The 15,931-nt window shown below is 38.5% G+C and overlaps 1 protein-coding gene across 3 annotated transcripts in view; it reads left to right on the top strand.

Moving 5' to 3' along the window:
• MYCBP2 (MYC binding protein 2) overlaps positions 1–15,931 on the top strand; it is a 240,277-nt gene that overhangs the window by 194,862 nt on the left and 29,484 nt on the right. For all 3 annotated transcript variants that reach the window (XM_063425851.1, XM_063425848.1, XM_063425854.1), the window contains 7 exons: positions 250–419; positions 836–1,080; positions 1,489–1,656; positions 2,096–2,253; positions 8,216–8,415; positions 11,809–11,958; positions 12,069–12,229. In XM_063425851.1, the coding sequence (XP_063281921.1) occupies positions 250–419; positions 836–1,080; positions 1,489–1,656; positions 2,096–2,253; positions 8,216–8,415; positions 11,809–11,958; positions 12,069–12,229 (1,252 nt within the window). The remainder of the gene's footprint in view (positions 1–249; positions 420–835; positions 1,081–1,488; positions 1,657–2,095; positions 2,254–8,215; positions 8,416–11,808; positions 11,959–12,068; positions 12,230–15,931) is intronic.

Consider the following 15,931-nt stretch of genomic DNA (forward strand, 5'->3'; position numbering starts at 1 on the left):
AGAGATTTTGGAGTTAAAATAAAAACACACTCTCTCTCACTCTCTTATGGTAGGTGTAGATATAATCTATATACAATATGCTGGTGAAGTGCTATCAGATATAGGTATAAAAGGGACACAATAGGCATCTGAGTTAACACTTAATATGATGATTACAGTTAATATTTTTAAAACTGTTGCAATTGCACAGAAAATCTGTAGCCAAAATATCATTTTTCCACAACCAATATTTGCACTGTTTGGTTTCAGGTTGTGGAAGGTATGCTGGTGGTCAAGGATACAACAGCATTGGACATTTTTGTGGAGGATGGGCAGGAAACTGTGGTGATGGAGGAATTGGAGGAAGCACTTGGTACTTGGTGTGTGACCGCTGCAGAGAGAAGTATCTCAGAGAAAAGCAAGCTGCGGTGCGGGAAAAGGTGTTCTATAGCTCTTTTAAAATAGGGCAACCGTCAAATCTCTGGAATTTACTCACTTGAATAATGCGTTTGAAATATTTAAGTTATTGGTGTAATTTATCTGTGCTTGCCTGATTCAAAGGAAAGCACTTGTAAGATGATTGACAGAGATCCAAGATAGAGGTGCCCATTTGCAGGATAATGCAGATGTAAAATGTTACATTTCTCAAATACATAATTGTTAATAATGCAACTTGTAAGTAAAAGAACTGTGGGAAGGGATAGCTCCCTTCCTCCCCCTTTAAAGTTGTATATGTAATATAGCCAGCTGTATTGATGTACACCAACCTAATCCAAACTGAACTATCACAGGTGTTGGTTTTTAAAATTCTGTTAATATTTTTAGAAAGTCATTTGAATCGGTTATCTGTTTTCAGGTCAAGCAAACCAGGAGAAAGCCTGTACAAGTGAAGACCCCTCGTGCTTTGCCCACCATGGAAGCTCACCAAGTCATTAAAGCCAATGCTCTCTTCTTGCTATCCTTGAGCAGTGCTGCAGAGCCAAACATCTTGTGCTACCATCACCCAAAGCCATTCCTCTCTCAGCTGCCAAGTGTAAAAGAAGGAATTTCTGAGGATCTTCCTCCAAAAATGCAATGTCTTTACTTACAGACATTAGCAAGGTAGTTGTTTTTTTTTGTTTTTGTTTTACAGTGTATCCCATATGATAACTTGTATTTGTAAATGTAATGTATTTTTGAACTTGTTTGAGATTTTTCATTTATTAATGATTTGTTTACAAGAGAAACAATTGATGTCAGATTTGCCCTTGGGTAATTAAAGGAAATGAACGTACTTTTGAAACCTGATTAAAACATACTCTGCATAGAACTATAACTGGAGAGCTGGAGTATGTGTTAATTTTTTTGACCCAAGACTTGCTAAAAAATGTTCTTTTAATATTTTGTCTTAGTTTCTTTATTTAAAAAAAAAAAAAAAGGAAAAGCATTGTTTAAATCTAGTTATTGTAAATTAAGGTATTAACAAAACTTTGGAATACTAAAAACTGCATCACAATCTAAATTTGTCAGGCATCATCAGGAGAACTTTGTTGGTTATCAAGATGACAACCTCTTCCAGGATGAAATGAGATACCTTCGTTCAACGTCTGTTCCTGCACCTTATATATCTGTTACTCCTGATGCGTGCCCAAATGTTTTTGAGGAGCCAGAGAACAACATGAAATCTATGCCACCAAGGTACATTATGGATGAGTAAATGCAAACCTCCTAACATTGGGAGGTGTCCAATGTGGACAGGAGGGCAGACCTTTAGGGGGCATTGCCAGTGACACTATTTGTGTTATTGGAGATGATCATAATAACACTGGGAAGTGTGTGTGATGCCTACTAGAGAGGCATATTAAGTGCCAGGACAACAGATAATTTGGGGGGAATAAATACGTGTCCTATTAAGCATGAATGGTTATCTCCTGCTTTTCAGAAGAGAACGCGTTGTGGAAATATAACATTTAAATGTGTCCGTTTTGTTTTACTTGACCACATTAGATTTGTATTAAAATAATTTTACTGCGATGGAAGGGAGAAATCTTTATAGTAAAGTGCTTTAATCTCTCTATTGTGTATTTGAACACTGGTGTGTTTTGACATGGTAGTATGTTTTTGTACTACTTTTCAGTCTGGAGACGAGTCCTATAACGGATACAGACTCCGCTAAGCGCACAGTCTTCCAAAGATCATATTCTGTAGTTGCTTCTGAATATGACAAGCAGCACTCTGTTCTTCAACCTCGGGTGAAGGCAATTCCCAGACGCAGAGTCAACAGCGGAGATGCTGGTAAGCTAGCTTGCTGAGGCATTAATGCTAATGTGTAAAAATAAAGTGTGGTTTGTTGTTTTGTTTTTTTCCTGCATGCTTTATTTACAGTGCACAAATAATTCAGACTAAGCACAAATGCAATTGCCCTACTTCAGAACTAATATATATAATATAGTTTAAAAGGCCTTTATTGTGCTTTCTTTTGATATCCTACATGCAGCGCAATTTTTTTTTTGTTTTACACTTTCCAAAGGCTAGTAGCAATAGACAATTATGACCCCTGTTATATGTATGTGTGTGAGAATTTTGACTTTTTAATTTTTTTTTCATTTTATTACTAACCTCTGCCAAATCTGCTTGTTAAAGGAGCACTATAGGGTCAGGAACACAAACCTGTATTCCTGACCTTATCGGGTTAAAACCACCATCCAGTCCCCTAAATATAGTAAATTCTTACTTGTATTCAAGCATGGAGCTGCTAACTTTGTCACTGTTACCCTTTGACATGCTTGCTGACATCATCAGAAGTGGTAGCCTGATCCAATCACAGTGCTTCCCCATAGGATTGGCTGAGACTGACAAAGGGATCCGGGGCAGAGCCAGCACAATTCAAATATTGCCCTGGCCAATCAGCATCTCCTCATAGAGATGAATTGAATCAATGCATCTCTATGAGGAAAGTTCAGTGTGTGCATGCAGAGGGGAGACATTGAATGTTTGGATAAATTTTATGCAGCAATGACCCAGGAAGGATCTCCATCTGAGGAGTGGCCAGTGAAGCATTTTCTCTGAAAAGATAGTGTTTACAGCAAAAAGCCTGAATGGAATGATTCTACTCACCAGAACAAATTCAATAAGCTGTAGTCATTCTGGTGACTATAGTGTCCCTTTAACCCCTTAAGGACGGAGGACGGTTCAGGACAGTCATCGGCATTTTTGCGTTGACGACCGGTGACGGTCCTGAACTGTCCTAACCGTCCTATGTACTTACCCGATCGCCGTCGTTCCCCCGGCGGCGATCGGCGGTGCTCCCGGTGTGGGGAGACTGCCTGCAGCCCAGACAGTCTCCCCATGGCGGTTTAGGACCCCTGTGGCCATGTGATCGCCCAACAGGGCGACCACATGGTCACAATAGGTGTCCTAGTCTCTGCCTGCAGGGGGACTGTCTGTGCTGACAGGCAGTCTCCCTGCAACTGTAAAATCAAAAAAAAAATTAAAGTTATAGTTAATAAAAAAAAAATATTATTATATATGTGTATATATATGATATATAGACATATATTATACCTATATAATATATGTCTATATATCATATATATAATGTCATGCTAAGTGTATTTTTATATTATGTACATATATTAATATAAAAATACACTTATAATTAATTTACACACGTATATATATAATATATAATAACTATATATATTGTATGTATATATTATAAAATACGAATAATAAATCATTTAAATAAAATTTTAAAAATTAAAAATAATAATAAAAATTAAAAAAAATTATATCTATACGAAATTTTATTCTAACTGTATTTTGATATTAATATATATATTTATATCAAAATACACTTAGAATGAAATTGTATATATATCTATGTATATATAAATAAATAAAAAGAATGTGAACTATTCATATGTCCATATACAAAATTACATAAATAATTATATAATTATACACGTAGACTTCAAATATATAAATATGCATATATATTTAAATTCTACGTGCGTATTTATGTAATATTTTTACATAATTAAGTTATTTTATTGATTGCAATTTAAGGGACCTGCCTGCCAACCCAGGCCGAAAGTCCAGAGAATTTAATTTGCTATCACTGTATTTTACCCTGTAACGTTCTACGACACCCTAAAACCTGTACATGGGGGGTACTGTTTTACTCGGGAGACTTCGCTAAACAGTAAAACATATCACAGCGATGATATTGTCAGTGAAAGTGACTTTTTTTGCATTTTTCACACACAAACAGCACTTTTACTGATGATATAATTGTTGTGATACATTTTCCAGTTTTGAAACACTAATATTTGTGTTCAGCAAAGTCTCCTGAGTAGAACAGGACCCCCCATGTACAGGTTTTATAGCATTTTTGAAAGTTACAGGGTCAAATATATGGGTCAAATATTTTTACATTGAAAATGGGCAGGTTGGTTACGTTGCCTTTGAGGGCGTATGGTAGCCCAGGAATGAGAATTACCCCCATGATGGCATACCATTTGCAAAAGAAGACAACCCAAGGTATTGCAAATGGGGTATGTTCAGTCTTTTTTAGTAACCACTTAGTCACAAACACTGGCCAAAATTAGCGTTCAATTTAGTTTTTTACTTTTTTCACACACAAACAAATATGAACGCTAACTTTGGCCAGTGTTTGCGACTAAGTGGCTACTAAAAAAGTCTGGACATACCCCATATTGAATACCCTGGGTTGTCTACTTTTAAAAAAATATGTACATGTGGGGTGTTATTTAGCAATTTATGACAGATAATAGTGTTACAATGTCACTATTGATACATTTTAAAAATGTATGTTTTGAAACCGCAATATCCTACTTGTACTTATAGCCCTATAACATGCAAAAAAATAGCAAAAAGCATGTAAACACTGGGTATTTTTGAACTCAGGACAACATTTTGAATCTATTTAGCAGTTTTTTTTCATTCGCTTTTGTAGATGAGTAAAAGATTTTTCACATAAAATTAAAAAAAACGTGTTTTTTTTTCAATTTTTCATCATATTTTTTCATTTTTTTTAAATTAAATTACATGAGATTATATAAATAATGGTATGTAAAGAAAGCCCCTTTTGTCCTGAAAAAAACAATATATAATTTGTATGGGAACAGTAAATGAGAGAGCGGAAAATTACAGCTAAACACAAACACCACAAAAGTGTCAAAAAGATGCCTGGTCGCAAATGTACAACATCGCAAAAAAAAGTCCGGTCCTTAAGGGGTTAAATTTATTTTGTTTTTTGTTTTCCACATGCATGTTTTATTTTCATGGAAATGTCAAAGAATATGTGCTGCAAACAACCAATTTTTGTATCCTGCCACACTCCCGAGTATCGCAGCAAACTTCATGTAGACCCTTGGCAGAGTTTTGAGAAGTTTTAGGGTAAATTAACATTTTAGTTTTCACACTTTCAGTTTTTTGCTGTTTGATATTCAGGACCCATATCTTTTTTTGAGACAAACGAATTGCCCCAGCTGCTCTTTTCCCCATCATGGTATACCAAAAAAGAAAGCTTGAGCTGTCTTATATGAGTCCTTGTGAAGGTATTTATACAGCTCCTTTATCAACAACTTCCCCCAAATTTGGCAATAAAACCTTTTTTTTTTTTTTTTTTTTTTTTTTTTTTTAAATATATTATATATTATTTTTTTTTTTTTTTTTTTTTTTTACATGTCGCTTTGCTTAATTCCCAGAGATAGTATTTGGTGAAGTGGCCCTCAATGTATTTGTCACTATACTGACCAGCTTCACACATTGACACCATTTTTTACTCTAGTTTTCCCCTGCCCTAATGCCAACCCCAGCCTTAATGTAGAGGGATTCCTTCAGCTGAAGTTACTGCTGAATCTTGAATAATTTCCCTAATTACACAATACAAAGCACTCTGTGTGATTGTAGCATGAGAGGAAGGTTTTCCTCCAATGCCACAAATCTTGCTAATTACACATTGGTCAGCACTTGGACACACACCATATTTACTTTAGGGGTGGCATGCACTGAAACACGATCAGGGACTTTTCAGACCTCATGTGTCTACCTGTTTCTCTTTGGAAATCTTGGCAAATATTCTGAGAGAATATCTGTGGCTGCATGCATCTTTAAACTGTAATGATTTAATGGGGACACAGCTCATCAGTCAGTGGTGCACCCTAAGTATGATACTTGAATGTGTGCGAGCAGGGTTTTAAAGGGACACTCCAGACACCCAGACCACTTCTGCTCATTGCTCAAACGGATCGTTTTTCTGGCACTGGAGTTTCCCTTTAACTCTGAGCAACCCTCAACTCACAGGTGTCCCATGATAAATTACCACAATATATGTTACATTTGAAGTAAACCTCTTGAAATAGCTTAAGCTGTATGTTTTGCAGTTGGCATGTTGACTGTATTTTTTTTAAAAATCAAGATAGTGATATTTAAAGGGACACTATAGTCATCAAAACAACTTTAGCTTAATGAAGCAGTTTGGGTGTATAGATCATACCTCTGTAGTTTTACTGCTCATTTCACTGCCATTTAGGAGTTAAATCACTTTTGTTTCTGTTTATGCAGCCGTAGACACACCTCCCCTGGCAGTGCTTGACACAATCTGAATGAAAACAAAATAGTTTAATTTTCAATCCGATGTAACTAACTTTAAAAGTTTTTATCTCCAGATTTGTAAATTAAACTTTAATAACCTACAAGAGGCTCCTGCTGGGTCTAACCAGCTATTAACAGAGCCGGAGATGAGAAATTCTAAGTTAAATGGAATTTAAAATAAAGGAAGTGTAAACATTAGCTGACTCTTTACATGAAGTGTTTAGGAAGGCTGTGCAAGTCACATGCAGAGAGGGGTGTCTAGGGTTGTATAAACAAAGTGATTTAACTCCTAAATGACCACGAATTGAGCAGGGGCATGATCTATACAGCAAAACAGCGTCATTAAGATAAAGTTGTTCTGGTGACTATGGTGTCCCTTTAAGTAGCATTTTAAAGCAACTCTGTTAACAAAACATGGTATAAGTTTCTTTTTTCCTGACTGCTCTAGTTTTCATAAAATACATAAGACAAAGTAGGGACTAACTACTTTGCCTTATATATAGCGGTCAAGTTGACAAAACTTGTCAATGGACCTGCATAAAGGAACACTCCATACACCTAAAGCACTTCTGTTTGCTGAAGTGCTCTGTTTATGTGCCGCAGAGAAAGTTGAGTTAACTTACCTGAACCTACACCTCGTGGGCACAGCTATCATCTTCAGGACGGTTCTCTTCTGGTTCTGGCACGATGCCACAGCTTTATGGTTCATGGAGGATTCTGCAAGATTGCAGTATCCTCCATAGACCGTGCCAATTCCCTTCATCCGTCACTCGTGACAACTGGAGGATTGACACTGCTACACATCGATAGCTCTTCACCATGTCTAGAAGTGTCAGATATTTTTTGACTGGGTTGAAATTCCAGTGACATTCCAACACAGTCAATATGAGTATTGCATAAAGATTTTATCTTTAGTAGTTTACAGTGGAGTGACAGTGCTGCTTCCTAGTTGGTTAGCTAAGTGGAACTAAACTCGAGAAGCAGGCAGTTGCTCAGAGCACCTGCGTTGCAAATATTTCACATAGAGATGTATTGGGAGGTCTGGGCTGGATTAGAAGAGGAGGGATTGCAAAGGCTTCACGTATCTGATCTGCAGCTTTTGCAAGCTCTTTTAGATATACTATTAATGGGGGAAAAAAAGGGTGCATGCATTGTTTCACGGAAGGTATATCTACTAAACAGTGATTTTTAAGCCTTTATTTTTGTATTTGGGCATTGAGTGCATTTGAGCCAGGTTCTGTTTCACATGCCAATCAGGTCTACCGACAATTACTACTTTTTGTGTGCTGTGCTTCTTTTACACTTTCACATACATATTGTATGCATGTATATTATGTTAATGTGTGTGCTTATCAATAAATAAAAAGTTTAAGATGTGGAACTCTTTGTTTCTTACTGTATTTATACCGCCATGCTTAACATCTTAATGACACAGGCATACCAGGATTGTCCTCATATATTATATTGTATATATAAGTATGCTGAGAATTTTATTTTATGTTTTTTTTTTTTTTTTTTACTGCATATATTGACAAACATTGATTTGTGAAAATATTATTTCCAAAAATAAATTCTACAGATAATTCAAAGGATGTGTCCATTTTACAAATTTGATATGAACTTCTCCTTGTTTCAGAAGTTGGATCTTCCTTATTGCGCCATCCATCCCCAGAGTTGTCCAGGTTGATCTCTGCCCACAGCTCTCTATCAAAAGGAGAGAGAAACTTCCAATGGCCAGTCTTGGCATTTGTTATTCAGCACCATGATCTGGAAGGTCTGGAAATTGCAATGAAGCAGGCATTAAGGAAATCAGCTTGCCGGGTCTTTGCCATGGAGGTAACCATAATGTTGTTTGTTTATTTGACTTAAGTAACATTTGCTACACTGCTTAGTCTTGTTATCTCTAGAGCAGCGTTTCCCAATTGGTGTTCCGCGGAACCCTAGAACAAAATTGGGGTTTAACGGCATTTCGCCACATCCAAGATGGCCACCGCTACCTGCTGTTCCCGGAAGGTCGGAAACGGCAGAGATTGCGCAACCACGATCTTGAGCCCGACCTGACAGCCCCTTAGCTCGTCCGTGACAGAGCCCACCCAACCGTCAGCCATTTTTTGTCACTCGTGGTAGAGGAGTGATAGTGTGGAGGTGATAGTTAAAGCTCTGTTATTGTAAAAGAAAGTTAGGTAGGGACATAACAAGCTCTGTTAGGTAGGGACATAGCAAGCTCTGTCAAAGGCAAAAAACTGTTAACTGTATTTTTCAAAGTGTTCAAATCTTTTTGCTCCAAGTCTAACTCAAAAATCCTGCTTCAGTTCTTTCTAAGAGCATTATCAAAATCGGCATCCTTTTCAGTCAGGTTGTGATCTGTATTTCTTTTTAAAGTTTTTTTTTTTTGTTTTTTTTTTTAACCTATAAACAACCATGAATTTGGAAAGCTGGTTAAAGCAGGAAAATTAATAAACAAGAAATAGTGTACCATATATAGGAAAATAAAATAAAAAATAAATTGTATTTTTTTTTTACAAACGTGCCTCTGTACAACAGGTGAGTGGTCTAATCAGCAAAATAGAAAGTCGCAGAGACCTATCTCTACATAAAATCTAAGGAAAGGTATTCTGATCGCAGTTGCCCATGTAAAGTATGATTCTACTGGTTGCTGTGGGGTAGCAATGCAACCTTTTAGGGAATCATGTATACCGAAACTAATACTGGTATAGATATAGCCCTGCACACGTCTGTGTCAGGGTATATAACTGTAAGAGATGGCATAGCGAAGTCCTAGCAGTGAATAGCGGGAGGGTAACCTAAACGGTTAGTATGCAGTGTATCTGAAACCGTAATTGTTGGTTTCTCTATCTGTCAGAAGAAAATAGCGATGGTACATATGCTAACTGAAATAGTAGGTGTGGTAAGGGTTTACCGTACAGTATATAAAGATATTAGGTCTAGACTATTGAAGTAAGAACCGTAAATACCCTTGGTGCTGAAGCGGAATCTAGAGCCTAGGTCTTAACTTTGCAACAACACAGTTTTGCGCCGTATTCATGATCTTGCTGATGACATCCATACTGAAATACTTTCTCGACTGCATCAATGTGATATGTACTCACTGCAATTTGACCAGTCCACAGATGTTGCAGGACTTTCAATTTTTTTGTTGGATATAATAATAAGACTTGCTTCTGTGTGAAACATTGAAAACTCATACCACTGGTGAGAACATCTTTAACTGTATCCAGAAGTTCATGAACACACACAGTATAAATTGGGACACATGTGTAGATGTGTGCAGTGATGGTGCCAAAGAAATGGTTGGGAAAGTGGCAGGCACTGTGACATGAATAAGAAAAGTAGCAAAAAACAGCACCAGTTCTCTCTGTGTTCTTCAGACATGCACTGGTAGCTAAAAATATTTCAATCTCACTTAAAACTGTGCTAGATGAATTGGTCCAGATTATTCATTTTATCAAGTCGACCATTACAGTCACAACTATTTGAAATTATTTGTGAAAATATGGGTAGTCACCACTCTGCTCTGCTTTGCATTCAGAAGTCCATTGGCTATCACTAGGTAAAGTCCTTGTTAGAATGTTTAAATTGCGTCAAGAGTTGTTTGCATATTTCCAGGATCATAAATTTGGATTCTGATCGATTAACAAACACTTTGTGGTTATCCAAAGTAGCATATCTTGCAGACATACTCACAAAATTGAATGACATATGTTTCACTCCAAGGGGAAAAAAAACACTATTTTTAATGCAAGAGAGAAAATATTTTCACTGTCCCGTAAGCTACAGTTTTGGGCCTAATCTGTTGAGCAAAATAATTTGAACTCTTTGCCAATACTTAAAGGACCACTCTAGGCACCCAGACGACTTCAGCTTAATAAAGTGGTCTGGGTGCCAGGTACCTCTAGGATTAACCCTTTTTTTTTATAAACATAGCAGTTTCAGAGAAACTGCTATGTTTATAATGAGGGTTAATCCAGCCTCCAAATCCTCTAGTGGCTGTCTCATTGACAGCCGCTAGAGGCGCTTGCGTGCTTCTCACTGTGAAAATCACAGTGAGAGCACGCAAGCGTCCATAGGAAAGCATTATGAATGCTTTCCTATGCGACCGGCTGAATGCGAGCGCGGCTCCTGCCGCGCATGCGCATTCAGCCGATGACGTCGCGATCAAGATGGAGAGGAGGAGGAAAGCTCCCCGCCCGGCGCTGGAAAAAGAGGTAAGTTTAACCCCTTCCTCTCTCCAGAGCCCGGCGGGAGGGGGTCCCTGAGGGTGGGGGCACCCTCAGGGTACTCTAGTGCCAGGAAAACGAGTATGTTTTCCTGGCACTAGAGTGGTCCTTTAAGGATTTTCTTGAAGAATCAGAAATTGAACTTGAAGATGAAATCTGCAATGAAATTGTAGATAATCTTCGCCATTTAATCACATCTATTAATCCGTATTTTCCATTCTTGAATGAAAACAATGAGTGGGTTCGAAATCCATTCATAAAAGACAAGCCAGCCTATTTTTCTGATTTAGATTTTGAGAATCTGATCGATAAAACTAAGCCAAACATTTAACCCCTTAAGGACACCACATGACATGTGTGACATGTCATGATCCCCTTTTATTCCAGAAGTTTGGTCCTTAAGGTGTTAAAGAAGTTTCTCTTATTGCTTTTTGGGGTGACTTACGCGAAGAATACCCAGAATTGTCCAAGCGGGCAATCAAAGTTCTGTTGCCATTCACCAGCACGTACTTGTGTGAAACATTCTCCCTTTACTCTGCAACAAAAACAAAGTATGGAAATCAACTTGACGCAAATACAATTGTCAACAATTAAATCAGATATAAAAGGAATTTGCCAGCAAAAGAGAACATTACACTCTTCTCAAACCTGAAAGGTTTGCGCTGCGCTGCTCTACAGCACACTTTTTTTTTTTTTTTTTTTTTTTAAGAGTGGGGGGGGGGGACGGGTTCAAAGTTTTCCTATACCATGTCAAAGGGTTCCAAGGGAAAAATTAATTGGGAAACCCTGCTCTAGAACAACTCCTGGTTTTCTCTCCCACTCCTATCTAGATGTGTATTTTAATAGAGCGGAGAGTGATGGTATTGCAGTTCATGACTTCGACTTTTTTGTTAAATCATAACTCTTCAGTCACCAAAATACACATTGAGCATTTCCTTTTGTCTCAAATGTTTTTTTGTTTTTGTTTTAAATGTGCCTTCTTGTTTTCTAGGCTTTCAACTGGTTACTGTGTAATGTAATTCAAACTAATTCGCTCCACGACATTTTGTGGCACTTTGTGGCCTCTCTAACACCTGCTCCTCTAGAGCCAGAAGAGGAAGAAGATGAGGAAAACAAGGCAAACAAAGAGAATGCGGAGCAAGTAAGTGCTAGCTTTTAAACCCTAGTGGTGTATTTTTTTTAAATGTCTCACTTTATTGCTACTGAAAGATATTGTTGCTAGTTCTAGACTATTTTTGATTGTTTTTTCAGGAGAAAGATACCAGAGTCTGTGAACATCCACTGTCTGACATCGTAATTGCAGGGGAAGCAGCACATCCTTTGCCAGACACTTTTCACCGCCTTCTGCAAACTATTTCCGATCTAATGATGTCCCTTCCTGGGGGCAGCTCTCTGCAGCAAATGGCACTGAGGTAAAGCATGGTTACTGCCAACTATAAATCAAAATCTCCACACGCACAAATAGTTTAAATAGAAGCAAAATATTCATTTAAAAAAAAAAAAAACTATGAAACACTAAGTAGTTTTGGATAATATTTGGTTTTAAAATGTATACATGTGACAAAATAGAGATTCTTGGACTTTATTATTGCTTCACATTTAGTAATCCTAGCTAATTATAAACTCCCCCATTTGCCAGCCATCAATAATGAAAGCTTTTGGCGTAGACATTTTCTAGCTTGATTCTTAGTGGATGTGCATGCTAATTTATTGCATGAGAAGGGAGATCCTGCTGAACATATCAATTAAATCTCCAGTGAGCATTTTAGGGTTTGGTAAGCTAATATAAACCAAGTCAAGTAGTACATGTTCAGTGTTAAAGGCTTTAAAAAAAATGCAAAACTAGTTTATTTCGAGGGTTCTGTCTAAAAAGTTGTAACATATGCCAGACATAAACTTTTGGGAAGAGGAACAGTGGTCAAAGTTCACTAACTAGGAAACATGGTCAATTCAAGTGCCGCTTCAGCAAATTAATTTGATTGAATAGTTTCCCTGTTTTTATGTTATTTGATTGTATAAAAGGCCGACACAGATTATCATCATTTATATAGCACCAACATATTCCACAGCACTTTGAAATATTATAATGGGAAAAATTGAACAATAGAGGAGACCATTACAAAATGTTACAGGAACAAGCTTTTAAGTATAATTTTGCCTAAGGAAAGGATAGGCAATTAGTATTATGAGGAGGAAAGGTAAGAAGCTCCGTTTTAAAAAGATCGCGTTTTAGAAACCGGTGACACATTTACCGTGGGGAAGAAATCAGGGGAGGAGAGAAATCAGGATGCCATCGGCAAACAGATGATGGCAAAATCCAAAAGCATGAATGTTTGCCTACAAAGGCAGTGTAGATTGTAAAGAAAAGGAAGCAAAGAGAGCCCTGGGTACTCCAGCCGAGACAGGACAAGGAGACACTGAATGAATGAGATTGGACAAAAATAACAAAGGGATAGTGTCACAGAGACCGAGGGAGTAAAGAGTTTGACACTGTGGATCATGCTGTACTTCTCCAATGGTAGAAGAATCGGTATGGAGTGGTGACCTTTGGATTCAGCCGCAATTAAATAATTGCTTTATTCAGAGCAGTCTCTATAAAATGGATAGGGGAAGAAGAAGCATGACTGAAGATCTTCCAGAAATGCTATATCTGCATATGGCTTTGGATGCAAGACTTGCTAGCTCAAAGTCCTGAGTGAAAGCGTACAGTGATTGAGATTTGGTTCTGTGAAAAAAAACAATCAAGGAAAAAAAGCAGTAGAAAGACTTTTTTAACTTTAGATTTAAGGGATAAGGGAATGTGAGATCAGGTGAAAGTCATAAATGGTAAACATAAATTAACAAGACTACAATAAATCAAACACTAACAAAAATAAACATTTTAATAATGCAATAATGGAGAATGGTTTTCAATTAAACATTAATACTAACAGGGAGGGAAGTAAAGATGAATACAACTTAAAAATATGGAATATATGAATAAAATAAGTAACACAAGTATTCTTGAGGTGATCTTCCAGAAATGCTATTGCTGCATATGGCTCTAGCTACAAGACTTGATATGAGTCCTGAGTGAATGCTTATGCTTGCTGTTTCGGGCACATGCTCATGCCCTTTTCACACTTGTTTGTTAAACATGGTGGCAGGTGTCATAGTGGTTATATATGTTGGCTCAGGAATTGGTGGTCCTTTTTCAGGATCAGGTTTATCCTTTAGTGTAAGCATTGTTTATATTGAGATTCCTGTAATCCATGTTATATTGATATCAGTTTCTTGAACATGAGCATGAGATAAGATCTTTCACGTTCCTATCGGTCACCAAATCATTGAAGCTTTACAGCGTGCAGATGAGATCTAGATTTCCACATCCTCAATCCCTCAGAGTGAAGTTTTTCTGGAATAGCACAAAGCCCCCTACCATCAGTTTGTAAATGTTATGCCACTGAAGTAAGACTAGTTTCAAGGGACACTACAGTCACCAAAACAACTTTAGATTACTAAAGCAGTTTTTGTGTATAGATTATTCCCCTGCAGTCTCACTCCTTAATTATCTGCCATTTAGGAGTGAATCACATTCCTTCCTAAACATTTCCTGTAAAAAGTCATCTAATATTTGCACTTCCTTTATTGCAAATTCTGTTTAATTTAAAATTTCTTATCTCCAGCAATGTTATAGCGTGCTAGACTTTGCAGGAGCCTTCTCTGTGTGTTTAAAGGTAAATTTCCAGAGCTGGAGATAAAAACTTTTAAAGTAAGTTTACATCTGATTGGAAATGAAACCATTCTGTTTTCATGCAGGCTGTGTCAGTCACAGCCAAGGGAGGTGTGGCTAGGGCTTAATAAATGGACACCAAAGTGATTTAACCGCTCAAACGCAGTGAATTTAGCAGTGATACATGATCTATACACAAAAACTGCTTATTTCAACTCTTAAGAATGTTATTTTGGTGACTAGATTGTTACTTGAAGATTAAAGGAACACTATAGGGTCAGGAACACAAACATGTATTCCTGACCCTATAGTGTTTAACCCACCATTTAGATGGCTTACCAGTGGCGTACATACCAGGGTCGCAGGGGTCGCGGCTGCGACCGGGCCCGGCCCACCAGGGGGCCCGGCCGCCCCTGCGACCCGGTATGTACGCTCTCCGCCAGCCTCTTCTCCTGGGGGGCCCAGGAGCCGGCCACCTCCGGGCCCCCCGAGGCTGGCCCTGCTTACACCCGGCGGCCGGCTGGTGAGCGAGGGAGCACTCTCCCCTGAGTGCTTCCTCTTCAGCTCCCTCGCGCACCGCACTGATACCGGAGCCGGAAGATGACGTCATCTTCCGGCGCCGGTATCAGTACGCGGCGCGCGAGGGAGCTGAAGAGGAAGCACTCAGGGGAGAGTGCTCCCTCACGCGCCCGCAGGACCAGCCAGCCCGCCGGGTGACCGGCCCCCCCAGGAGCAAAGCAGCACCACTGGACCCCAGGGAATCCCCTCAGCACTCCAAAGGTAAGGAGGCTGGGGGGATTAAATAAAAAAAAAAAACATGTGTTAGTGTGTGTGTGTTAGTGTTAGTGCGTGTGAGTGTGTGTGAGTGTTAGTGTGTGTGTTAGTGTGTGTGTGTGAGTGAGTGTTAGTGTGAGTGTGTGTTAGTGTGTGTGAGTGTTAGTGTGTGTGTGTGAGTGTTAGAGTGTGAGTGTGTGTTAGTGTTAGTGCGTGTGAGTGTGTGTGAGTGTTAGTGTGTGTGTGTGAGTGAGTGTTAGTGTGAGTGTGTGTTAGTGTGTGTGTGTTAGTGTGTGTGTGTGAGTGTTAGTGTGTGAGTGTGTGTTAGTGTTAGTGCGTGTGAGTGTTAGTGTGTGTGTGTGTGAGTGAGTGTTAGTGTGTGTGTGTGTGTGTGAGTGTTAGTGTGTGAGTGTGTGTTAGTGCGTGTGTGTGTGTGTGAGTGTTAGTGTGTGTGAGTGAGTGTTAGTGTGTGTGTGTGTTAGTGTGTGTGTGTGTTAGTATGTGTGAGTGTTAGTGTGTGTGTGTGTGTTAGTGTGTGAGTGTGTGTTAGTGTGAGTGCGTGTGAGTGTGAGTGTTAGTGTGTGTGAGTGAGTGAGTAAGTGTTAGTGTGTGTGTGTGTTAGTGTGTG

This window comes from Pelobates fuscus, chromosome 1 (assembly GCF_036172605.1).
Source record: "Pelobates fuscus isolate aPelFus1 chromosome 1, aPelFus1.pri, whole genome shotgun sequence".
NCBI classification, from domain to species: domain Eukaryota; kingdom Metazoa; phylum Chordata; class Amphibia; order Anura; family Pelobatidae; genus Pelobates; species Pelobates fuscus.